At 42.6% G+C, this 25,501-nt stretch overlaps 1 protein-coding gene across 1 annotated transcript; it reads right to left on the minus strand.

Annotated features, from left to right (window-relative positions):
* Nucleotides 1–3,225: 3,225 nt before the first annotated feature.
* MELK (maternal embryonic leucine zipper kinase) lies at nt 3,226–25,143 on the minus strand. Its single transcript, XM_074812532.1, has 19 exons — nt 25,122–25,143; nt 24,585–24,686; nt 24,198–24,283; nt 23,610–23,726; nt 23,008–23,151; nt 21,504–21,572; nt 20,294–20,386; nt 19,261–19,359; nt 16,377–16,445; nt 15,753–15,851; nt 14,695–14,781; nt 13,220–13,348; nt 10,162–10,305; nt 9,613–9,615; nt 9,212–9,437; nt 7,451–7,544; nt 6,815–6,983; nt 4,720–4,823; nt 3,226–3,600 (listed from the first exon to the last, which is right to left on the minus strand). Exons 2-19 carry the CDS (start codon nt 24,646–24,648, stop codon nt 3,423–3,425), a joined length of 1,974 nt encoding a protein of 657 aa, XP_074668633.1. The 5' UTR covers nt 24,649–24,686; nt 25,122–25,143; the 3' UTR covers nt 3,226–3,422.
* Between the last annotated feature and the right edge of the window lie 358 nt (nt 25,144–25,501).

Consider the following 25,501-nt stretch of genomic DNA (forward strand, 5'->3'; position numbering starts at 1 on the left):
TGGCCGGGCAGCAAGAGAAGCTGAAATGTCCTTGACTTAGTGTAAATGCAGCTTAACAAGAACTAAGCCATCTGTGTGTTATCAATGTTATTCTCATCTTGAATCCACAACACAGCAGCGTGCCAGTCACTAGGTAGGACAAAAACTATCCCAGACAAAACCAAGATAATAATGAACATAAATGACGTTTAAACTCTAGAAGAGGTTCCTCACCAACAGAACGAAGTTAGGACAGCCTCATGGGTGTGGCGCAGCAGTTGGGCTCAAGACTGACCGATGACATGCACGACTTTGTACAACCTGGCTGCCTGCCAGAGGAGCAGTCTGCGTGCGGGGAAGCCAGACAAACCTCCGGGCCCTGCGTTCCTCAGTGCAGAGGCTTCAGCAAGCTTGGCACACAACCCGTGCTCCTCGTTATCCACACAGCTCCTTTATTTATTAACCCTTGGTTTTGCCTGCCTCTGAGTTCCACCTGAGATCAGCTGAAATAGACTTCCAGCAATCTCAGTAAAAAAAATTACTGATAGTGTAGCAGCAGTCTGGTTTCAAAAAAAGCACGAACGAATCTTGCTTCTTGCCCACTCTGATTCCTATCACCAGCTGTCATTCATTCACAGCAAGGAATATTAGCAAAAAAAGTCAGGACGGCAGCCTATGAAGAGGAACCTTATTTCACACATCAGAGCTTGTAAGACAACTTGAATCAATTATCTCCCAGTTGTTTTTAGCTTAAAAAGAAGGAAGGAACAAGACATCTTAATTACTGTTTGTCCTTTCACAAGTCAGTCTTGTCACCGTGGGGAGGAGATAGTTACTCACACAGAATGTGCTTCTAAACAGCAGCAGTTCAGGTATTTCAGGATACTTTTGTAGTCATTCCTGAAATTAAAACTCAAGGAATGCAAAAGCAAGTGAATGTTTCAATTCTTCAGCCCCTGGGCTTTGCAGTTGCGATTGGTGATGTAAAACACACATCATGGTAGCGATCAGCTAGGCTGTTATCAATACGCCTCGTTCAACCAGCCCTTCCATCTCCTACCCTTATTTCAATTCAGATCAAGTCCCAGGCAGAAGCCAAACTCTCGGGGAAAAGTTTGTATTCAGACAAGAAGCGAAAAGCACCAGAGCTCGCAGGGTACCGCAGCGCTCCGGCGTCCGCAGCTGATTTCCAGGCCGTGTTTAGCAGACTCAAATTTCAACATCCAAACCCCAAACGAGTCTCACCCTGCAGCTAAAGGAGTTGGGTACAGACAGTATTTAAGTGCTGATATGAAGCTTTAAGCCATAATTTGTTAGAACAATAGGTCAGGTATGTTTTTGTCGACACAAACCCTTCATTCACGTGCTGGTCACGTACCCCATGTAAGATCAGGGCTGCGCCGGCGTCACCATGTACATTTTTCTGTATTAGCAGTTAAGCCTCCTCCAGCACCCCTGCCCAGCCCTCTGACCCCCCCACGGGTCCCCTGCTCGCTGCACACCCATCCCACGGGCACCCCACGCTTGTGGGACCCCCACAAAACCTGCCCAGACCTGGGGCCTCCTTCTCCATCGGGGTTCGCCAGCGAGCACCAACGCACACCCTGTGCACACCCGGCCTGGGGAGGACACAGACACTTGCCCCCTCCACAGCCGGCACTGGGCACTGGGCTGTGACCCCTGCGCAGCGCCTGGTCCCTCCCCCCACTCCAGCTTGGTCCCCCCAGTTTCCAGCCTCGTCCGCTGCAAAGTTCTGGCTCAATGCAGCTTCTCCAGAGCCCAGCCACCACCACCACCAACCAGGTTGGTTTGTTGTCTTTCTGTCTGTTTTGCATCCCTCTGTCTTTTATTTCTTCCCTCCCCCTTCTCCTGAGATCCCATTTGACAAGGTCCTTGATCAGATAACCTTTCCAAAACAAACCCGACCACATTCCACACACCCTTATCAATTAAAGCAAGTGACCAGCTCTGGTTCTGTTACTGCCTCTCTCACCCTCTGTCAGTCAGGTTTGTGTCATTCTGTTGGTGTTGATGTTCTCCCTCTTTCCTTATTGCCCCCTTCTGCATCTGAAGTGTTCTTGACCAGAAACCCTTCCAGGAACAGCAGCGCTCTCCTTCCACATACACTTCCAAACATTTCTACCTTTTCTTGAAATTCTCTAAAAATGTCCCTATTCCTTCGCCTGTCTAAAGAGCAGCAAAGGGACAACTTGGCATTGGGAAAAAAAATGACACTTCTCCTTTGGTCAATAACTGCTTTAACAAACAAATCTCTCTGGTTACTGCACTAAGGGTCACAGATAGGAAGCAGTTTTAATTAGCAGCCGTATCTCGGGCCTGTTGCTGGAAGTTTCGAACAACACTCAACTCTTCACCTACAAAACCCTTCGATGGATGAGCCTCAGGCTTCAGTTCAGGAGCAACAACCTGGGGTTTACGTACAGCACAGGCCACCCTTGTTCAATAAGAAAAATCCACAGCACATTGTCAAGTTGTCTAGGACATCTCTTGTCTGGGCATCTCCTCCAGAAAGGCTTCCACAAACATTCACCCCAGGGGGGTTGCTGCTGAAGCAAGGCTAAAGGTGTAAATAGTGCTGCAGGACAGACACGTGCCTTTCTCTAAGGGGACACCCCAACACCCCAGCCAGCTCTGACGTGCACTTACCAGTTCTGCATATTTCAAGTTTTATTTCTAGTGCTTAAGTTCCGTGCCCGGTCCTGTTCGAGGTGTCACTCTGAGCTCCCTGCAGGCAGTGAGGGTTGCAGATGCCTCCTCCCTTCACAGCAGTTCAGAGGTGCTGCTGCTCCTAACACCTGGTCTGATGATCACTTAACACAAGAGCATCAGAAAGCACACACACTTGTTAAGTGTTACTGAGGCTCAGTAATGAGCTACAGCGATGTCTTGTATGGGATCACAGTTTAAATCCTAGCACTCTTGACTTCACATTTATTGAAGACAGTCCTATTTTGTACCACATTGAGCATATAGTGTAACTCTGGGAACCACAGCTGTGACTTAGTTAATGATCTCAATAAATCCTACTTAAGCAGAGACAAGAAGAGAATTATGCAAATGACTATTTCTGTACCAAATGTACTTGATAACTGGAGACATACCAAAATAAGCTTCAGCATACAAACACAAATACTTTTTTTTAACCCACCTACATGAAAAATATGCAAGAGGGGGAACAGCTTACAGAATTCCACTGCAGAAGAGTTGTAGTTGCAGAACATTTATTACAAACTTGATATTAAAGGACATACAGAAAGAGGCACATGTACAAAGAGGAGTGGTTAAAAACCCAAGAAAGGTGACAGATTTTTCAAATACAGCTGTGAATGTGACACAGAATTACTTTTCTGAACAGACCTTTCCAAAACATGATGATTAAGGCCTCAGCACAATGCTGCTTTCTCAGCACGTGCATCAGCCAGTCACACTTGGCAGCTAGATAAGATTTCTTCCATCAGTCTCTTGTAGACCCAGGCATCACCTTTAAGCCGCTGTCGCCGGATACCCACCACTTCAGATTTACCGAGTTGACACACTTCTAACTCAAACTCCATAGTTACTTTGCCAAAATCCGACCGTGTTCGACACTTCAGGGCATATCTGTACAAAACAAAGGAGAAAAAGAATAGTCACTGAACTGTTTAACGTTTGTTTTGCAATGCAATTTTGAATTAGTAAAAGCACTTCACAGAAATTATCCCACTGCTACCCAGAATACTGCAAAACAACCTAGAATTTAGCAAACTGAGAGCCTTGAATACTTTAGTCCCAGAACACTATCGTTATGCCCAAGTACCAACCTCCAACCCAGCCATAGGAACCACTGCTAGCCACAGACCCCCCTTCTCAGGGTGCAGAGCTGGAATGATGGAGATGTTCCTACATTTCTCCTCGACAAGGCATCGCTGCTGAGAGGCTGGCTATAGTTCAGCTGGTGTGAAAAGTGGAAAAACTGAATGGAAGGTTTAAATCATTACAATGGGAGAAGGTACTTCTATGCAGTTCAGTATCCTTCCAGATTCTGAGCTCAGAAATGCATCAGAGGTTGAAGTGTAATCTGACATTCTACAATGCCCATCATTTAAATATTCAACAACTTTAGAAAAATGCGTATTCATAAGTGAACACATTTCTTTTCGTGCATTATGAAACTAGGAAACAGACATTAAGCTTTGATCAGAACTGGGAACCAATCCTACTAACTAGACTAAGGTACCTAAAGTAAAGCCTACAAATTAAAGACAAATCCTATAAATTAAAATAATCTCACAAAGGTGTGTGGCTTCCGAGAAGCTTTTAAAATATACCGATCTCTTGGCTACATGTTAATGTCTTAGCTGCCAAGAATGAGGGTTATTCCCTCATTGTCTCCCAAAATTGTCCGAATTGGCCATGTGACTGTACTCTAACAAAACTTTTGTGTTTACAGCTTCACAAGAGATGGGCAAAATTCATATCAGCCTCTAAGAGCTGCCTCACTATTATTGGATCATATCTGTCAAAAAGCTCTATTTATTAGACCTCACCTAACATTGTTCTGCACTGTGTGGACAAGTTTTATTGCACACATTCATGCTGTGCTCTATACACTTTCTATACAGTTACTGTATTTTACAGTGTGGGGCTAAGAAAGTAAGTTTAAAAGCTTCACTTTATCAAGGATTGGAGTACTGACAATTTAGACAAATACAAGTTGAAGTCATCATATTTTACACTTACCCCTTCTGAACGTATTCCACATGCTTCTTTGAAAGAACAGTGATTATTTCATTCAACACTTGGTCTGGATTCAGTAGCTGAGTGGTGGTAACATTATAGTGTGCCTAAAAGTAGTTAGCTCATTAAAAAGAGTCAAGAAAAAAAAAAATCATTCTCCTAAAACTGAAGACACTACAAGAAGACTTCATAAAGAAAGCTTTGGAGCAGCCAACCATAGGGACAAATGCTTCAACTTCCCCATATTATCATAATTAAGACATTGTAGTGGCAACAGGAACACTAAAGAACTGCTGGGCAATTAATATCAAAGCATGTCCGAGCTATAACCCGTCATAAAATGTGGAGTAGCAGTGATGGGCAGGGCAGCACGGAGGCTATTGGAACTCTCTGGTGCAGCCAGAGGTGGGTTCTGGAGAGGTCAGCAGAAGACGGGCCCGCGCCGGCAGCATGTTGCCTGGCTGAGGCTGAGCACTCCCGTGTCAGGGAACAGGCATGGCTTTTCTAGGACCATGTTTGAAGAGAAAAGGTAACTTACTACTCCTAGGTTTACTGTTATAGGGGTTTTATATCACATCTAATACTTCATATCGCAGACTTGTCCAATAAGTGACTTCTGGAGCAGCTTTCAGACACCCATATGTAACGAGAGAAAGGTGTGTGCCAACTGAGATATGCCAGAAACGCTCTCTGAAGTCACAGAAGCAGATGAGAGAAGACAAGGTCATAAAACAGCTTGAGCAATGAACATCGGTCAAGGATGCAAAGTCAGAGTAAAAGACTGGCTCTTACAGCTCTTACTCAGTTTAAAACATACGCAACTCCCTGCCGTAACTGCTGCAGCCCTGTGAAACAGTTCTACCTTCCCCTGGTGTACCCCAGCGTCCCTTGACATGCGTCAGTCATTTTGCATATACCACAGACAAGGGAAACTGCTGCAGAAGGATAAAAGCTTTTAGAGACAGAAGATCAAGCTTTTGTTTCCAATCACTGAATTATTTGCACAGTCTGGACTCCACTCCAATCAGTTACTTGGGCTTGTGGCCCAACACACACCCTGAACTTGTACGACTGCCACCTTGCCCCTGACCAGTGCCTCTGGGAGAAGCTTCCAACTGGAATACAGCTGCTGAATCCCATTTGCACAGACTGCAAAGCACAAAGTGGTGCTTTTACCGACAGGCAGCTCTCCCTGCACAGCAGCTGCCCTGACCGTGGCAGCACCAGGAAGCTTCACTCCTATGGAGCTGGTTACGCCTCAGTAACAGACTTCCCTCTTCCTCCATAATCACGTTTTTCAAACATCATCTACACATTCAAGTACAAACTACTCCTCGTGTAACTTCTGAAGTACACCAGTTGCTTTGGAGCAACAGACTGAATTCTGCTTGGTGCACTAGTATTACACCAATGACACTTGATGTGTATCCCACAAAGCTGATATTAACCTCATGAGTCAATTTTGGCAGGTACAATTTATTAATGTAATTTTAATGCACTGAGGAACTACTTTTTCTATGGCTACTTAAAGAATAATTAGCCCGCTGGCTCGGGCGCAGTGACATCAAAACTTTAAAAATCAAGATTATGCTGACAGTGTCAGAAATTCTTCCATGAGGTGTAGCTGTTTAGGCTTTAAGTTTAACCTCAGGTTCTCTTGACATCTATAGACTACCTTGGAACAGACATATCACTCCCAGACTACACCAATCTAATCCAGGAATGTTATAAAAATTTTTTTTTTTAGTGGGAGAGCTAGCAGCATCTCTATACAAGTTACATGATTAAAAATTTTCACCTAGGGTTCCTTTAAAACCATCCTGCTTCCCTCACATTTGGTTTAGATGGGATATAAAAAGCAATGGCCAAACTCCTTCCCTTGATCTGTTGGTGACTTGCCTGAGCCCAGATTAAAATGACATCTCTTGGTGATAACCAGGACATTGTCATATTGAGAGATGCCATAAGAGCAACTGCACTTTACTGCAGAACGCAGGCAAGTCAGATCACAGAAGTTTCCACAAGACCATTTCTAAAGGCATTGGATGTTTTCTATAATGACACTTCTTTTCACGTAAGATTTTTCCAGCAGCTATACCTTAAGTTTCCTTGGGCAATCTCTTGAGAACCGTTTCCTTTTATTCGGCGTAAGCATTGTGATCACTTTGTCTAGGCCTCTTTCAAGACTTCCAAATATTTTGGCTTTTCTCTTCTTTTGGATGCTATCCACATGAGCTAGGTTGAGATCTAACTCCAGAGAATGACACCTGTTACACAAACAAATTAATCAGTTATTTTTCCTGAGTGTTTAGAAATTAGTTATTTCAGGTATGAAATATTACCAGACCTGCCAGAATGAAGGAAACCAAAGCAAGTGCAGTGTATTATGAGAATTTCTGTTTGAAAGTTGGTTGAGATTTAAACCCAGAGATATATATAGAAACTGCAGCCCTCTGGGAAACTCAAATAAGAAGGAACTTACATTATGGAAAACAGGAATATATATTCAGAAGATAACAGAGTTACATAGTTTTAAAACATTTCTTTGCCTTCAGTATTTACTGAAGAGTACATTCACTTCATATCTAGTGAATGTAGAAGGAGGTTTTAGGAAGGTTTTTACCAAGAGAAAGGAAATCACAGCTTGCTGTTGTAACAAGGCTTTCTAGGCAGTACATGGGTTAAGGTAGTCCTGATCTAAATAAGGAGTATACACAAATAACTGGACATTTACCTTGTTTCCGGAAGAGTCTCAGCTGCTGTCAATTCATCTGTGTTTGTTGGGTTTGTGGGTTTCTTAATTGGGGTAACTGTAGTGAACTGGCTCTCTGAAAGAAAGCATCCATGCCGAAGCAGGTATGTTTTTGCATACAGAATTTTCTTCATCAAGGATTTCTCATGATTAACATTTCTAAAACCAGCCCCCTTTTCCACCTCAGGTCTGTATCTTCAGAATGATAAAATATGTTTTTAATATAGCAACAATACTACCCCTACTCTGCAAAGAAAACTGCAACTGATTTCCCCAGGGCTCTACAAGTCAAGCCTTAGAGCAACCAATGTAGTTCAAGATTAGAAATTCGGAAAGGAAGAGGATTAGAATTGCTTTCTGGCTCTTATTTTGGCCCCAGAATAAATACTGAGCAATTCAGTGTGTTGAATAGTTGTGTTCTTCAACAAGCCATTTCCCTTAATACACACCACGTAACAGCCTGTAAAGTTGTACTACCCACACGTGGAGGAGTTCCACAAAGCCTGGTTCTGAACATGCAGAAGCAAACACCAAGTGAAACAGTCAAACAAGTTGTTATAATTAAACCCAGCTTCAGTGTTCAAAGTTTCAGCTCTCTACATCATCTGGGGCCAGGTGCAATTCTGATCTCAAGATTTCCGGTGGATACTTCCACTTTTCTACTGCTAAGAAAGTAGTAATACTACCTCTCCAGAAGCAAAGATATTTCAGTGAAACAAAGAATTAGCTTTCAGTTGTTTAATTCTCATAAGTCTCACTGAAATGAGCTAAAGGTATTTAAGCATTTTCCCATTTCGGAAGGAGTACCTACTTTTCCTTTTTAAATCTACTATCACGTCAGACTTCACAAGTTACAGCAGCAATCTCAAGACAAAAATGAAACATATAAACAATTGCTAGTCCCTTTACTGAGGATGTCAGTGCACAGCAGCATGTTCAAGGTCCCTTATAACTTGAATCAGCCTGCAAAGACTGTTTCTGAACAGTGTTCCTTAGCATCTGAACAGAAAAGTTTTCTACCATAAGAAGTCCTTGGCATTTGAAGGACAGAGTTAGCATTTACGGTATCAACACCAAAACTTTTGTATTAACGGTTGAAGGGAATGATAATGTACATACAGGAGCCATCATTTTTCATCAGAACAGACTAGACAGGCTGAGGACAGAAATTTCTGGTAACTCAGAAAAGCTGACGTAGTTTAGACAGATTTCTGTGGTCTATCACATACCTGTAAGATCTACACATTGGTAACAGAAGTATTTTCACAGCCACACTGGACTGTTACTGTGAAAACACTGATACACCACCATGAGAAATCCAAAAGTTAGATTTCTCTTAGAAGCAATAAAAGCTTGACTAAAGACTTGACTAAAAGTATACCTTTACTTTCGCTCAAGGTAGTTACAAATGAAAAACAGTGTTGAGGAAATCATGTTCTCAGCCTTCACGGAAAAGTGGAACCAGATGCAAGTTTTAGGAGCACTAAAACTTGTCTCCATGTCGGAGTGTGCCAAGAGGCATGCCTGTGTGATCCTGGAGGCAGCAACAACTTCTGTAATTAACAGACAAGTGACGTGCCCTGAGGTAGGCTTAAACCTCTTGCAGCACCTTATCAGAGGCACCAGAACCACCAGGCTGGGGAATACGGCAAAAAAAGTTACGTATTGTGTTCATATTTGGATTTACAATAGCACCTATACGTTGCTTAGGAATTAAGTTTTCATTAGTTACATTCAACGTACCTCTGGAGGGAGGTGCCTGAGGCGGTTTGGTTTGTACTTCACTCTCCACCTGACTCCTCACAAAAGGAGTCTTTGGAGTGGGAAGCGCAAAGGGCATTTCATTTCTTAAAGCTGACGCTGTATCAACATTCTCTTTGTTTTCATGCTTCTTTGATGCCACTTTTCTTGTCACTGGAGTTGACAGTGTGAATTCTGTATCATCCAGTGGAGCATCACGCCTTGAATGCTACGAGAGATGTAACAGAAAAAAGAGACATCCTTTGCTGTATTCTGATCACATTCAGGAATGTTACAGACAAGGAAATTCTAAAATTGAAGCAGGTTAAGAAATACTATACAATGCTTGCTTATTGAACAAAATAGTTAAAAAACTCTTCAATACTTCTGATTCCCTCCATAACTTGCTAATAAACATCTCAAGTCATTTGCCATTTCTTTATCTGCTCTTCTAAATTCTTCAGCTTGTACATTTAAGACTACTCCTCACCAGCTCACCTAAATGCAGCTAAGATTTTTCATTTGGTTTAATTGTATCATTTTAATTGCTTCACTGGATTTTCTTGTCCAATACAGACAGGCTGAACTTCTTCAAAGACTTGTCCAGCCTTAGCCTAGCTCTGAGATCTTGTCTGCTGTACCGTATTGTTTTCCCGTCAGCTTTAGAATCCTCATTGCCTCATTTACCCATTCCCTAGATGCTGTTTTTATGCAAATCAAATGTCAAAGCTCAAGTTCTCATCAAATGAATCATGACCTACAGCTAGAGGAAGCCACAATTTATATTCAGCTATACATTTAAAACATTTCTTTAGTCAGATTGTAACTCCTCTAAGCCAGGATCCACCAAACATTTAAATATGGAACAAGTTTTATGCAAAATGAGAATAAGATTTTTTGGATTAAGAACAGCATATCTTTTTTTTAAGGAACTATATTTATTTTTCAAACACCTTTGTTCCGTGAGTATTTAGAACAAAATCTTCTAACGGAGATTCTTCAAAGAGTGAAGCTGCATCAGAAAATTCCACAGATCCAGACGCATGTGGCACTTTACTGCAGTCTGGCACATCTTCATGCATCATAGTTTTTTCAGACTGAAAAGAAAGATTCAGTTGGGATTCCACGGCACGATTAAAAGGAAGATTTAGTCAGAAAAGTGTCATTAAAATCTAAATCTTATTTCCTTCTATGTTGCTAATTATGGTTAACAGCTAATGGAAGTTCCCATGCTGGTGACCTAAGTTTTATAATATGACTTTAATATCCTCATTGTGGATTTGTCATTTGTATCAAAAGCAGATGTGAAATTATTCTCAAAGCACCATTATCAAGTCGTCGTTCATGACCTGTGTCAAAAAGAAGCAACTTACAGAAAAATGCCTGCCTTTGATTTCAAGACTTGGAGCACAAGCTCTTTTTACCAAAAGCCAAACAATAAGCTGGAAAGAACCCAAGAAAATAATGCAGTAAAGTCTGAAAGGGGGCTTAAGTCCAACACACATGATTATGGAATCTGTAACAGTACTTGAACTAGTACTCAGAACCCTTCATCTAACTGCTAGCCTGAGAAAGTTGTCATTTATTAAGTCACAAGATCCATAACTTCAGCCAAGACTGCTAGCCTTCACGGCTCACACCACACACCATGAGATGTATATCACAGCATCCTGAGTTTCTAACACCTTTTGTCACTTTCAGGAAACTCTTCCCAAGGACTTGTTTCACACCACTTCAGTGAAACTGCATACAGTTATTTTAAGTTATCGGTCCTCAGCTGGAATGGACGCCATTTTAGGAAGCTGTGTTCTGCTGGCAGGTAAGCTTCTCTTGGCCTGTGACCAAGGACATTTCAATGATCAGATCTCTCATTACTACTGGAACTGAAATGGAGCTTTCTGGTACGTCACCAGACCTACTACAATGCCTTACTAACGTGCTCACCAGAGGGCTGCTGGCTGCAGCCAGAAGCTAACAGCCCGATACTGCACTGAAGGCACATTCCAATATGAATGCCTGAACAGGATTCCTTGGCTACCACGTTCCAGAAACTCATGCCATGGTGAATTTTGTGGAATATCCTTAAGCTGCTTGAAATAAGGCAGTATTATGTACAAGCTTGTGCCACCAAATTCAGAAACTGGCTGAGTTAAAGGTTCTGTTTGCTTGGGTGTCTTCACATTAGACCAGCTCTAGCTAGACAACTTTGCTAGTTCACTATTTCAGCAAATTCAGTTGATATTCACTCAGTGTCTACATGCAGGTAACTTAAATGTGTCCTGAGCACTGTAGAAGGACTAATGGATTGTTGTGTTGTGTAGACATGATTTTCAGTCACCTGTGAAGGTGTAATGTGTTAAAGAGTAGCATCAGTCAGATCAATTTACCCAGAACACCACCAGAGATGAAGTAACTCCACAGCCCCAGCGCTACTGAACTCAGAGAACCTCCACCTTAAAGTCATCTGAGCGTAGAAGACTGACCCACCATGACCATGGAAATCACATTCAGCTACACTTATGTTTCATGATTTGTTATGCAACACTGGTAATCTCAGAATTAACACCTGCGTTTTAAAGTAGTTGTATGAATGAACTGAAATGATTTACATGCAGCTGAATCAGATACACAAGGAAGTATTTATTTTAAGTGCTTGTCTCTGTGCAGAGAATAGCACATTCACATAGCTAGTTAGCAATTTTACATGGATATCTACAGTTTGAGGGGGAAATGGCTAATAGGAAGTCTGAAATTTTCCTGAATGCTTTTGAGTTTGTCAAACACAGACTAGTATCACTGACATCACTGTGTGTTAGATATGATATTGCAGTTTGGCAACTTCAGACAAGTTCAGAAGTGCCCTATTTGCACTTTGCTATCAAACCACAGGAACAGAAATCACCATAAGATATTCAAAACCACTTGAGAATCCAATCAATCAGAAAAACATCAGCAACATGTTACCTTTACTCAAAATACACAGAATCCTCTCTGGGATTGTGTTCTAAAAGGAAAGAGATGAGGAAGGAACGGGTGTCTCTGATGCAGTGTCCACATCCCCTCAAACCAGGCCGCCAAGGTGACATGACAGCATGTTTCAGAAGACTTTCCTTACTAAGTCATGTCACAGAATCCCAGAATCATCTGGGTTGGAAAAGCCCTTGAAGCTCCTCCAGTCCAACCATGAACCTCACCCTGACCGTTCCCAACTCCACCAGATCCCTCAGCGCTGGCTCAACCCGACTCTTCAACCCCTCCAGGGATGGGGACTCCCCCCCTGCCCTGGGCAGCCCATTCCAACGCCCAACAACCCCTTCTGCAAAGAAATCCTTCCTAAGAGCCAGTCTGACCCTGCCCTGGTGCAGCTTGAGGCCATTCCCTCTTGGCCTGCCGCTGGGTCCTTGGCTCAAGAGACTCCTCCCCCCTCTCTGCACCCTCCTTTCAGGGAGTTGCAGAGGGCCATGAGGTCTCCCCTCAGCCTCCTCTTCTCCAGACTAAACCCCCCCAGTTCCCTCAGCCGCTCCCCATCAGACCTGTGCTCCAGACCCTGCACCAGCTCCGTTGCCCTTCTCTGGACACACTCGAGTCATTCAATGGCCTAAAATGTTACATGCAACTTGCGAGGTACAAAAGTGTTCAGGGGCACCCCGAAAGAGTGAAGTGAGTCAGGCACCACAGAGGAAAACCTGGAATGATCACAGGCCAGACAATGGGCAATTTTGAATTTTAGCCCATTTCTGTGAGCAGCCAAGGGGAGATTCTGTGCAGTACTCATGGTGCACCATGTCCTCCCAGACAGTTATTCCAGTAATATCAATTCATAGAAGCAGCCCAGCTTGCTAAAACATGTTCATGAGGAGACTGAACTGTTTAATGATGAAGACTTTGGCTGACTGCACACGTGCTGTCTTACTGATGTTCAGGGCACCAGTCTGTGTTCCCAGGCAGAGCTTTGTTAACACAGAGCAGCATTTTAATCAGTATATTGTCCTGCTGAATTCAAAAACCCACCTTGAGGCCTGCTGATTGCTTTGTACTGGCATGTCCTGTTGGACCTGGAACCCTTAAGCGAACACACTTGCCACGAGCCTTCCTGGATTGAAGCAAGAGATATGTTGCTGACATTTGGTCATATTTCCACTAGGAAATAAAGAAAAAAAAAGAGTATTTTAGTCTCCTCTTTGGAAACATTGTAAGCACAAAACAAGTTCAGCCTTCCAAAAATTTCTATGTTTCTGCAAGTTTTTCTACCTGATGTGCACCCCTAGTCACCCAAGTATAATTCCAGACTTCAGTTGATTCACAATATGTGTTTGAGATCAAGAAACACAGTATGGTGGTTGTTCTTTCCAAGTTAGTTTGTAGTACACTCACAAGTGTGAACACAAACACAGGGGCCAGAATCACCTACTGAAGTGACTGGCAAAGCTATTAATTCAGCTTGGCCGATATTTCAACCAGAGTCTCGATGTTTTTGGAAGTCCCCCCATTCTTCCCCCACAAGCAGCACCAATTTTTTGCATGATTTTCAGCAATTCTCCTTGTGTGAGGAACATGGGTACAATGCTTGACAGGTTTGCAGCATAGTACAATTAGTTTGAACTAGTTATAAGGGATTAGAAGTTCTCCACTAAAGGAGTATGCAAATGCCACAAACCTATTTGGAAGGACTTTTCCCCTGCGTAGACAGATTATTCAGATTATTTCCTGTAACTGAAGAACAAGGAGCATTAACTCCACAAATCCGTCTTGAGTATCACACACATTTTAAAAGTCTGTTTCTACTGCAGTTATGTGAAAAACCTAACAGTTTTTCCAAAGCAAAAAACTGTCCTGTTACCACGTACAAAGAAGCAAAAAATTCAATTTGAAGGGAGAATTTTCAGGTTCAGGTTAAAGCTGGAGTACACATCATGTTTTAAGTCTCCTCTACAGCTTGCAATGTCATTACTAACATTTGTACAATTCTAGAAGTAGTCAGTTCAACTTTTGCTCTTTGTATTCAAAAGTGACTAAATGTAGTCACTTTTTAAAAAAAACTGTGAATAGTAACTGCAAAAAATGTATTTTATAGTCTGTTTGGGAGATGCTCTGATATTTTCCTCTTACTCTTCTTCTTACTTATTGAATCATTTGAAAGCAAAGAGTCAACCCAGCAAGTGGCATCTGTTGTTCAACTATAAATTTCTGTTGAGTCTGTTGTGAGTTGAAGACATTTGGAAAGATTCTACCATGGTGGGAAATAACAGTAAGTTTAGGAAACATCACAAGCACAATCAAAGAAGGAAAAGGAGAAAATTAAATTTGAACTTCAGAACAGTAGTTATAAGCTACAGCTAGATTTTGGAGTTCTGCAGGGGCTCCTTAAATCTGAAAGGTATTAATAATTTCATACTGGAGATCAAGTGAGTGTTAGTCCGTTAATACTGTAAGATTATACACAGTAATACAGTAAACCATTACTGTAAATTACTGATACTTCTTACCTCTGATATTAGTTCCAATATACTCTCCCTGCTCTGTTTATGAAACGCAGAAAGCTCTGTTATGCAGTCTTCATCGAGGTGTCCCAGCTGCAAGAACATGACAGATATTGAAGCATGAGGCTTTCGAGTTGTCTCATAAACCATATCTGATTGTGACAGTCGTGAAACCCAGTGGGCTGAGTCAATGACCAACCACAATTTTAGACCTTGTATTTTAAATAGTTAGTATCATGGCTAAATATTGCAGGGAACAGACTGAAAAAGTCATGCAACTCCAACAACTTCACAGCCTGGCCCCTGCTTGGCGAGAGGTTGTGAATTCAAATAAGAAAGCCTGACAGCAGATGAGATTCTTACTAGAATGGAAGGTACACTTTCATCTCTCCATAAATATTCAGAGCTATCAGAAATGCACATCTTTTCTAGAGCCACTTAGAACAGGTGCTGCAAGCACAGTTAATCCGTTCTTTATCTAGCAAAACAGTGGCACCCGCTGGCCAACGGGAAGCACTGGCTGCGAGCCTGCTCAGGACTTAACTACTGACAGCTTGATTTTATTTTTTTCCCCTCTCCATACTGCCTTAGCCTCTCACACAAGTAAAACAAGATAGCGACAGGACAAACATACTTTCATGAGGTCAAAGTTTTATTTCAACTCTCAGTTTTCAGTGAGGACTAGATACAAGATAGGCCATAACCACGTCTAACACGCTCTCCAGAACATTTGCACTTCGCACCTTTAATAAAGTATTGACCAAGCAGCCCGGAGGATCAACTGGTCATTCATATGGGGAAATACTTCACATTTTAATGAGAAGTCTGCTATTTTGCAAACTGAGCATCAGCTGCAGAACACAGTGAAAACACATTTGAAATTCCTCCTCAAGAGAAATCGAGAGAAAGTAATAACACTGAGAGCAAGAAGAACCAAAAGGAACCACGACCATCTCAAAGTTCATCTCAGGAGAAATGTCTTCACACCCCCATACTGTGAGGGTGGTAGTAAACCAGCGAGATCATACTAAACACTTTAGTATTCATCTGACAAGTGTACTTACTGGGCATTTACTTTGCCACTGAACAGCATCAGAATAACCTTGCATGAGCCAAGGGTGACTCAATAGATGTTTAACCGTAATCCGCTTCTTTGGGTCCACCTAGTGGGCAATAGAAACGAAGCTGATACTTAAGCCATTGGGAAGAACCAGATAAACTGCTTGACTTCTACTCAGAATTTCAGGGCGGTTAGAAGCTCAGATAGAAACCAATACTGTTTCACAGCTTCACCAAAAGGAAGGTCAAACACGTGAGCTGTGAAGAGCAGTTATAGAACCTACAGTTACAGTACGTGTTCCAGGAATATTTAGCATTGGTTAGATGTAGCCCAAATGCATATTCAGTATGTTTAGCTTCATTTATATAAAAGCTCCTACTTATATAGCACAAATAAGAACCACCACACAGGCTGCTCAAAGGCTTCGTTTAGTCATTTAAGCTTTGCTTAATTATTTCTATACCCAACCATTCTTCTCAAAGAATTTTCAGCAGAAGGCAATATTAATCTTTTCTTCAAAAATTTGTAAGAATTAAACTTCTTGGCTTTTTAAGTATTTCATCGAGGTCGTGTTTTGACCTAGGCAGTAGTACTTCACAGACCTATTGAACAGAAGCAATACCTTTACCTGCAGCATTTGGTTAAGTAGTAGCGTACTGCTAGGAGAGAGCCACTTTGGAATACTGTATTTTCCTTTCTGCAGAAAAGAAGAGGATTTAGAATGAACGATGAACAGCTAGCTTGAGAGGAACTGCTAAATTACTTGGATGATAGTGACATCTGTATTTGGTCACAAAGGAAGAACAGACACATGCAAACTTAGCATTTTCCTTACTAACACAACTGGGTTTAGTACTGCTGTTACATCTAGAGTCATTCTTAAAGCTACATTATCAGCTGCAGTTTCCATCCACCTGGCACACATGACATTTCCATCTCAGCCCACTTTCGGAGCTAACCTGCTCCTTATCTACTGCTTTGTTTCATCACATCAACCTGACACAGAAATTTTAGAAGTGTAAACATGTTGGAGCATGAATGACTGATAGTAGTGCTTTGAAATGTGAATATTCATTGAAATCACTACTTTTTGGACACTAAAAATAAACCATCCTCAACATTTAGCTATTCTTTTTTTGAATAGGTTACAACTAATGCTAGAGTTTTGATCTCATACCACAGACAGGAAAAACGTTATAGATCTAATAGGTAAGTTTCAATCAAATTTACTTCTTTAATTCTTGATTAGAAGAAAATTGAAAATGGCTTTCAGATGTGAGATACAACAGTAGCTAAAAAGCAAACCGAATTCACCATTAAGGATCATTTACTTCTCAGTGAAAATGGAGAATACATACATAAAAATCAGTAAACACCCATCGTGAAGTAACATAAGTACCAATTCTACAGAGAAATGCCTCCATAACAAAACGATTGGTATCTTATGCAACGAACATTTCTAAGCAGAGTATGTATTGCTTTGACATCACAGCTTAAATAATTTAAGTTACAACTTTACCGACACTACTAATGAGCTATTTGTAGTTTGCAGGCTGTTTCACAACACAGCTTAACTATGAAACTAGGCCAAGTCAAGTAACACATGTTGTCTGCATTTTGGTTTTAATATATTGCTACTGAACATGAGACAAGGAAAAGCAAAATTAGCATCTACTTGACTGAGAGCAATGCTGGAAGGTAAATAGCTTGCAATAGCTACCAGATACATAAAAAAATCCCAAATTATTTCTGGTGTGGTCTTGTTTGCATTTTTTTGTTGTTGTTATTTTGGGGGTTTGTTTTGTTTTGGGGTTTGTTTTTTTGTTTTTACAGAAGTCACATGCTTGATTTTTCTTTCAAAAGGTAAAGGCTTATTCAAGTATTCCCAAATGAAGAGATGTGGACCATTCCAGGGAAAGAAACATTGCATGTAAGTCACGTGATCCTAATTAGATTCAAGCAGCAGATCATTACATTGACTTGGAACAGTAGTTCTGAGTCAGGATTACAATAAATTTCAGGATCTATAATGTGTGAAATTAAATTCCACAATAGTGCATAAGTGTCCTCATTTCAAGCAATTTCCATGTCACAACCACATAAAACTAAAACAAATTCAGAGTGGAAATGGCAAGCTTGCCTCTTAACACCTGAGACATTATCAGTTTTTGACTGCACCCAGACTAAGTTTTAAAACTTGGTCATCTCTGTTCACTTAAACAAGTTCCACTGACCAACCTTCTGTCAGTCCAAGCAACTCATCTCCTACTTCCTGTGCACGTTAGACAACTATATGCAGAAATCACCTCTGATGATCTTAAGATCTCCATTCCACATCTCAGTTCTCTGCTCACGTTTCAAGTACTGACAAGTTTAAGAGAATTAATACCTTAAGCCAGTAGGTCATTTACCAGACTCTGCATCTTGGCCTAATGACCAGCATAAAGGATTTTGTCGTCCTACAAAAGAATGCTTACAAATGGACAAGTTCTCAGTGTGTACTAACCTTAGGGGTGGACTGTTATTCTGAATATCAGCACCTTTACACAATCTCTCTGGATCAGTTAGCCATTGTTTCCCCTTTTTTTTTTTTTTTAAAGTTCTTTACAACAACTCAAATTGAGCTTCCTACAGATCTCCTGTCAAGGTTCTCAAGTCCACTCCAATTCCAGACTAAAAAGCCAAGTTGTTTGATGAACTCATCCTATCCTTTGCGTCAGCTCTGATTGTTATGCACCCCAAAAACACTCCCTGTGTAGATCAGCTGTCAGTTGCCTCCCTCCATAGTCCTTGTATGCTCTCAAGAAGTTTTCTGGGTTTAAGACATATCAGACTCTGGGTGAGAGAAGGAGAAAGAGGTAGAGGAACCAAAGCCCTTATCCAACACAGCTACTCCTCACCCCACTCGCTTACTGGAAGCTTTACCAGCATAAATTTTATGGCAACTTAGAAGTGGTTGGTAGAGGTGTGTGTATGATTAGCTGCATCAGGAGGGGTTTACAGTGAAACAGCATCAGCTACTGAGTTCTATTGCTCTGTATTCAACTTTTTCTGTTGATTATGGTGTCTGACATTTCCTCCTCATTTTGGAGGAGGAAAGTATAACAGCAGATGCAGAATCCTGCTTTTCCTAGATGTGAGAATAGCTGACATTTAAGAACATTATTTTTGGTGAATCAAATGACGTATTTGCAATTCTATTCCATACAATACAGGGAGAAGCCAGATAAAGTCTCAGATACAAAAATCCAGCCCACCAGCAAGAAAACACTTCTCCTGAACCTAAGTTCCTGTTGTATTATAGGACCAAGCCAGAGCACTGCGAAGGCAAATCGGAGATGGAAACAATCCACAAAATATTGACAGAAAAAGTAGCAAAGTGTAACAAAATTAAGCAGATACGTCTTTTTACCCTAGGCACAGCTCAACAGGTTCTGCCACCAGAAAAGCAAAGGCCTCATAATGCTTGGCAATGCCTGTTCCCAGTGTATTCTAGCACCATCAATACCTACTGTTATCTTCCTGTAGAGAGCCATGATGTTTTCATCATCGAAGGGGAGAAAGCCACACAGCAGAGCGTACAGCAGTACTCCCATGCTCCAGATATCTGCCTGAAAAATAAGAGTGGAAGTTCATGAACCCAATCTATCTAAAACTCTACCTTAGAGACAGGTAATATTGTCCCCCTTCGGCAAAGCCCACTTAAAACTCATGAAGAGTAGGCTCCTTAATTCTTGACATAACTCTTATATTCCAAGTGAAAGCACACAACACAAATTCAATTTTCAATTCACTCAAGCTAGAGCACTAGTAAAACCAATATCCTCTCCTTAGGTCACCAAATTGCTGCATTACCTTCAATCTACAAGGATTTCACTGGCAAAAATGAAATCAAACTCATCGCAAGGGATTTTGTACGGTAACATATTACTGATTATAACAGCTGTCAGCACAGTTACAATCAACTTTAAAGCCCCACTGCTTCTCCTCTCTATAAGCATGAGAAGGACCCCACGTGCCTCGTACCGCTTCACGCTGTAATTCCCACTTAGACCATAAGGAAAAATGAGGCTTGAAAAGTACTGGACTTCATGGAAAACAAAGCACACCAAATAAAAAAAATAAAGCAGGAGTTAGAGGCCAAGGACAGGGGGGCAAAGGTATGTAAAAAAAATCCAACAGCGCAGCAATTTAAGAAGCTTGAGGGGATTGCAATTACAGCAGTTTGGGTGAATTGACAACAGCAAGTAGCAGGTCCTGGCATTCTGGACATGGAATCAGAGCTGGATAAACTCCACTTTTTCTTCTCTTAAATTTTACTACACTGCACAGGACAAAGAGAGCAAGTTTTCATACATGAATTTCAAGCTAAAGACAGGCGTGGTAAAGCATACAGGATACTGAGACTGCACAGAAATTTGCAGCAAGAGTTGGATAGTTAACAAATCGCCGCTTGAAAGAAACCAAGTGAGCGTATCTGAACCTCACCACCTTTAAATACACAGTGGGGAAAAAAAACCCCTAACCCAGAAGCGTGTGACGTACCTCTGAGCCAATATATGCTTTGCCCTGAATCAGCTCTGGTGCTGCATAAGCTGGGCTTCCGCAGCACGTGCTCAGATGGTTATCAAGGCCACCCTAGAATAACACAGAAAACCCATCACACAGAAGCATTGGCTTTAACAGAGCTTAATTCTTCTAGCAATGGCCTATTAGAGACCTCAGAGGCTTCATTTTTCTCTGCTGTGCATCTACATTCACCTTGTATGTTGCTTTGGTGTAATATATGGCTTCACTAGGCAAAAATTGTCTAAGACCGTGAATATCCTATAAGCGTTCAGGTCCCAAGCTGCTCATCCATCTATTATCCTGACAGACTTTTCTGCAGCTCATCCTCTGATGAGAACAATTCCCTTCAACTGTGGAGATGGAACTTGGGAGGAAGTGATCCAAGAGCTACTGGGCATGTGGCTAGCTGGTTATTTATACCAATATTCAACGCAATAATTCCATGAAGAATCACCAAGAATACTTCTTATTAAAACCATGTTCTTACTCTGCCTGGGCTTTGTTCTAAGCAGACCAGAATTAGATGACATTATACCACCAAGATGATGGTCTAATAGTCCTGGCTGCCTGCAAGAAGCTCCAACTTGAGTGAAGTAAAACGATCTGAGGGCAAGTCTGTGGATCAGTAAGACCTTCTTCTCATTAAATGGTTTCTTAACAGCACCCCCCTCGCATGTTAAACTGACAAATAGAAAGGGCTCCTAGAAACCAGTTTTAAACTCAGGAAACAGTACAAGCACATGGAACCAGAGGATTTATCAGTGGAATAAACTATTTGATTTGATCCACTGTCTCCACATACACACAAATGTTTTGAAAAAAAGTCATACACCATTGAAACTTATCAGGGAAAAATGCACACCAACATAAGCTTTGAATTACAGACTTTATATGTGACAGCAGGTTGCTACATGTAGATGATCTCTGCCTTGGATTATGAAAAGGATGAAGTGTAAGAGGAGAAAACAATCTAAGTCTGGTCATAACATGCAGTTAACTGCCCTCTCACATAGTTAAGGCCCTACCAAGTACTTAGTGATGGATGAGAACTATGCAAACAACTTGAATTTAGGGTCTTTGGGCAAGTCTCTGCATTGCACTCTGAAGTCAAACATGCTTTTTTTTTTTTAATGCGCCTGCAGTAACTGATTTAACCCTATTCTGTGAAAGCAGCCGGTACTCTTACCTTTGGCTTTGCACAGAGCCCAAAGTCTATCAGCTTCAAATTATGTTCCTCATCAATCAGTAGATTTTCCTGGAAAAAGAGAAAGCACTAATGAATGCTTCTATAACTTAAGGATCCAGAGAGGCACGTTTTGTTTCATCTTATTTCTTCTTGTCATCATCAGCTATAATTTATCTAATCAGATCAGTTGTTAATGAATATATCCTAAATTCCAGATGGGGAACACTTCCTACCTGCTGAAAAGGACTGGGGGCAGTGGGTGATAGAGAGCATGTTGACCATGAGGCAGCAGTCTCCCCTGGCAGAGAAGGCAGCAGCAACATCACAGACTATTAAAAGCAGCACAGATAGTAGACTGGGGAAAAGTTACTCTAGTCCTGTGTTCAGCACAGCTAGAATAGTGTGTCCAGTTCCTACCGCCCAGCACAGGAAAGTCAAAAAAAGTAAACTCAGTCTGCTCAGGGGGGAGAGGTTGAGTGAAAGACTTTTGTTCAGCCTGCAGGCAAGAAAGCTTTAGTGGAGATGTCATGGCAGCCTTTTAATACCTACAAGGAGGGTATGAAGACAGAGTTAGTGCATGGTGGGATAGTGACAGACAACAGGCATCAGGAGACCTTCAGACTGGAAATAAGGAAAAGCCTCTCGCCTCATCAGGACAGTGAAGAGCTGAACAGGCTGCCTAGAGGGATTGCACTGCCTCATCCTCAGGGGAGGTTGAAAACACAGGTGGATAAAGCCCCAAGAAGCCTGGTCTGACACTGCTTTGAGCAAGAGGCTCGAGCAGAAGCCTCTGGAAGTCACTTCCCACCTATGAATCCGTCAGCTTTCTAGCTACAAGCCAACTCCTTCCAAAAGGTACATACAACGCTTCGCTTGGGGAGAAGTCCTTTAGAGACAAAGATTTCATGAGCTGTCTAGGAAAATGCTTGCGCACTAAGAATTTGCTTTTCTCAGAGATGTCAGCATCTCTAAAAATGCAAATTTCTAACCCCTTCAAGGGGAAATGGACTCAAGTCTTCCATTCCCTAAACCTACGACAGCAGAGCCACAGGATGGGTCCAGTAGCACGCATCTCCCCTTACATTCCTTGTCTGGCCACCACTTGTTTAAACTGTTGGTGTCACTTTTTCCTTTGGGCATGAAAACAGAACACTTTGCACAACAGAGCAGCACCATAAAGACCCTTTCCAGGTACAAAGTGGAATAAAGGGGATGACAAAAATGTCTATGCAACATTCAAAGTCAGCTCCGTGTCTTTGCTCCACTCCCAGCTGGAGCGTGTTGTTCTTCTCTTTCAGAGGAAGCTCCTTCCTCGGGTATAACCCCATCCAGCCCAGCTGAGAATGCTGCAGCAAGTAGAAATAATGCTCTTTCAGACAACGTTATGTAAAGAACTCTAAGTACAAGAGAATGGAGAAGGCATAGCTTACCCCAGCTCCTAACTGGGAAATAAAAGTGGGTGTTTGCTATTATTTATGCAAATCTGACTACTATTCAGGCTTACCGGTTTGAGATCCCTGTGGGCATACCCCTGACTGTGGATATAAGCAATCGCTGACACAATCTGCCGAAAAAATACGCGAGCTTCCTCTTCTGAAAGGCGGTCCTTAGAAATGATGTAATCAAAGAGCTCTCCTCCAGGACAGTACTGCATGAAGACAGGAAAAAGAGAATACATTTAGAATAATGAAGTCTAAAGAACAGCAAGAGCACTGGACAACTGGAAGACACTCTTCCATTCCCTCTGCTCTACCACAGCATTGCCCCAGTGCCCCCCAGGCCAGTGCTTCAGCACACCGTCACAGGGGGTACAAATTCCCCAGGATGTGACAACCACATGGGAGTTCCAGGGTCCCACATGTCCTGCTTATGTTATTTTAAACTAGTTGAAGCATAAGGTAGGAAATAGTGTTACTTCACTTACTGTAAATGGTGAAGAGCAGCTTTTACAAGCTAGAGCTTATCACCAGCCTCCTATTTAAACTAAAGCATCTTGAACATGCTCATCATTGAGATAACTTTTTAATAATTGCTTCATTTCAACTTTTATCTACCACTACAGCTAAACCCAGGAACTTTTGCAACGGCAGGAACACCATTTCTTACCTCTAAGACCATGAATATTTTATTGGATGTCTCTATCACGTGATACAACTGGCAAATGTGCTGGTGACTGAGGTTCTTCACGGCATCAATTTCTATTTTAACACGATGCAAGTCATCCTAAGAGACCACAACAGCAAGCTGTGAAATTGCTGACTACTTTGGCAGCCTGTACATCACAGTGAGCATCAGACTGTCGTGCAACACAGTATTTCACAGCACATGTATGGCAGCGTACAATTCAACTGCTCAAATTCCACCCAGCAACAAGCTCTGCCATCGCTCCCCTACAATTTTGGCACCTTGATCAGCAAAACCCAAAGGGGCTGATGTAAAATAGCTAGTATTCTCAACAGCATTCTGTTTGAATTACTGTAATAACCTTCAACTTCCTGAATTTTACCACCAGGGAATGCTGCCCTCTCCACAAGAGGGCACAAGATTTGTGGTCTTCTGTTAAAATTCTTCCAAGTCTACAGCATCCCTCAACAGTCAACAGGCAGCATTCCAAGGCAGCGCACACCTCTGATCGTGAGAGCTCCACAACAACAGTAGAGCACGCCACCAGCTTTTAAGTATCTTTTGGCTTACCCCTAGAGCCAGCTTGTCCATGATTTTTATTGCAACTTTTTCACCAGTAAGGAGATGTCGCGCAAGTTTTACCTTTCCAAACCCACCTAGAATTCAAAAAAAAAAAAAAAAAAAGACATTTAAATGTTTAAAGCTCAGCATGATGATGTACTTTTTTGCCTATAATCTCACAGTTACGCTGGAGTATGTAGCATGCACAGTGTGCAGTGTCTTCATTAGAGTTAGAAGTGATCACTGCTACCCGCTTCCAGTGACATTTTCAGAGATCTGCCACCCAAAACACACACTTGAATCATGACCTGCAGCGACAGTTGATCTGTACTCAGGTAAATACTAAAGCGTTAGACAGATTGCACACATCTGTTCACCTTCCCAGCTTAATCCTACCTGTCCCAATTGTTTCACGTAATTCATAGCAATCGAAAACTTCCTCATAGTCACCCCCAGGCATTCTGAGAGGGACGGGGATTTTGCAAGTCTTCTCGGTACCTGCAAGGAGACAGCGTAGCCGGTGTTCATGCTTTTCCATTCTGAGCAGACTCGTAGAAACAGAAAGGACATTTGCTGCAGCTCCGGGGCGGGGTGTGGGGCTGCTTTCATTAGCAGCAGATTCACTAGACGAGCCTGAGCGCCCGGAGGCTACGGGCACAAAACGCCAGCACCTTTCGGGGGCCCCTCGGTAACTCTGGGCAGCGAGAGCAAAGCAGTCGCTTTGCAGAGCAGCGATAACAACCCCCCCCCCGTGACCGTTTACCTCCACGGGGCCACCAACGACACCCAACAGGACGGCACAGCGGCCTCCTCCCTCCCTCTCCGGCTCCCCATGGCCTTTGCCGCCACAGGAACAGCGAGAGGCTGCCCCGGCCCTGAGGCCAAGCGGCCCCGGGGTGAGGGGGGGTGAGGGGGGGTGAGGGCAACACTCACCGGCTCTACAGCCACGGCCCCGTGCGGCCGTTACCGTTTAAATCTCCCCGCCGCGGCGCCCACTTCCGGCTACGGCGCTGAGGGGCCAGTCAGCGCGCAGCAACGGACAGGAAGAGGCTGGACCACGCAGTGCATGACGGGAGGGAGGTCAAAAGGGAATCGGGAGAGTGGGTACCACCATGGCGGGAAGGTCTCCGTGACTGGGAACGGCCTCGGCCGTGCCGGGTCCCGAGAGAGGCGGTGAAACCGCGCCCGCTCGCACCGTGAGTCCCGCCGGGGACTGTGGCGGGACGGGCCGCCGCGCCTACCGCCACGCACAAGATGGCCGCCGGCCTGCGGCCCCGGGGAGGCGTACACCTCCCAGCATGCTCCGCGGGCCC

Source organism: Strix aluco, chromosome Z (genome assembly GCF_031877795.1).
Source record: "Strix aluco isolate bStrAlu1 chromosome Z, bStrAlu1.hap1, whole genome shotgun sequence".
NCBI lineage: Eukaryota > Metazoa > Chordata > Aves > Strigiformes > Strigidae > Strix > Strix aluco.

What these genes read in the sequence shown, in the direction of transcription:
- MELK (XM_074812532.1), bottom strand. Translation starts at nt 24,648, where the DNA reads ATGCCTGGGGGTGACTATGAGGAAGTTTTCGATTGCTATGAATTACGT. An exon ending in AAGCATATATTGGCTCAGAG is followed by an intron (nt 19,360 to 20,293) that starts GTACGTCACACG and finishes CTTATTTTTCAG; the next exon opens with GCAGATATCTGGAGCATGGG. An exon ending in TACTTAACCAAATGCTGCAG is followed by an intron (nt 15,852 to 16,376) that starts GTAAAGGTATTG and finishes ATTGCCCACTAG; the next exon opens with GTGGACCCAAAGAAGCGGAT.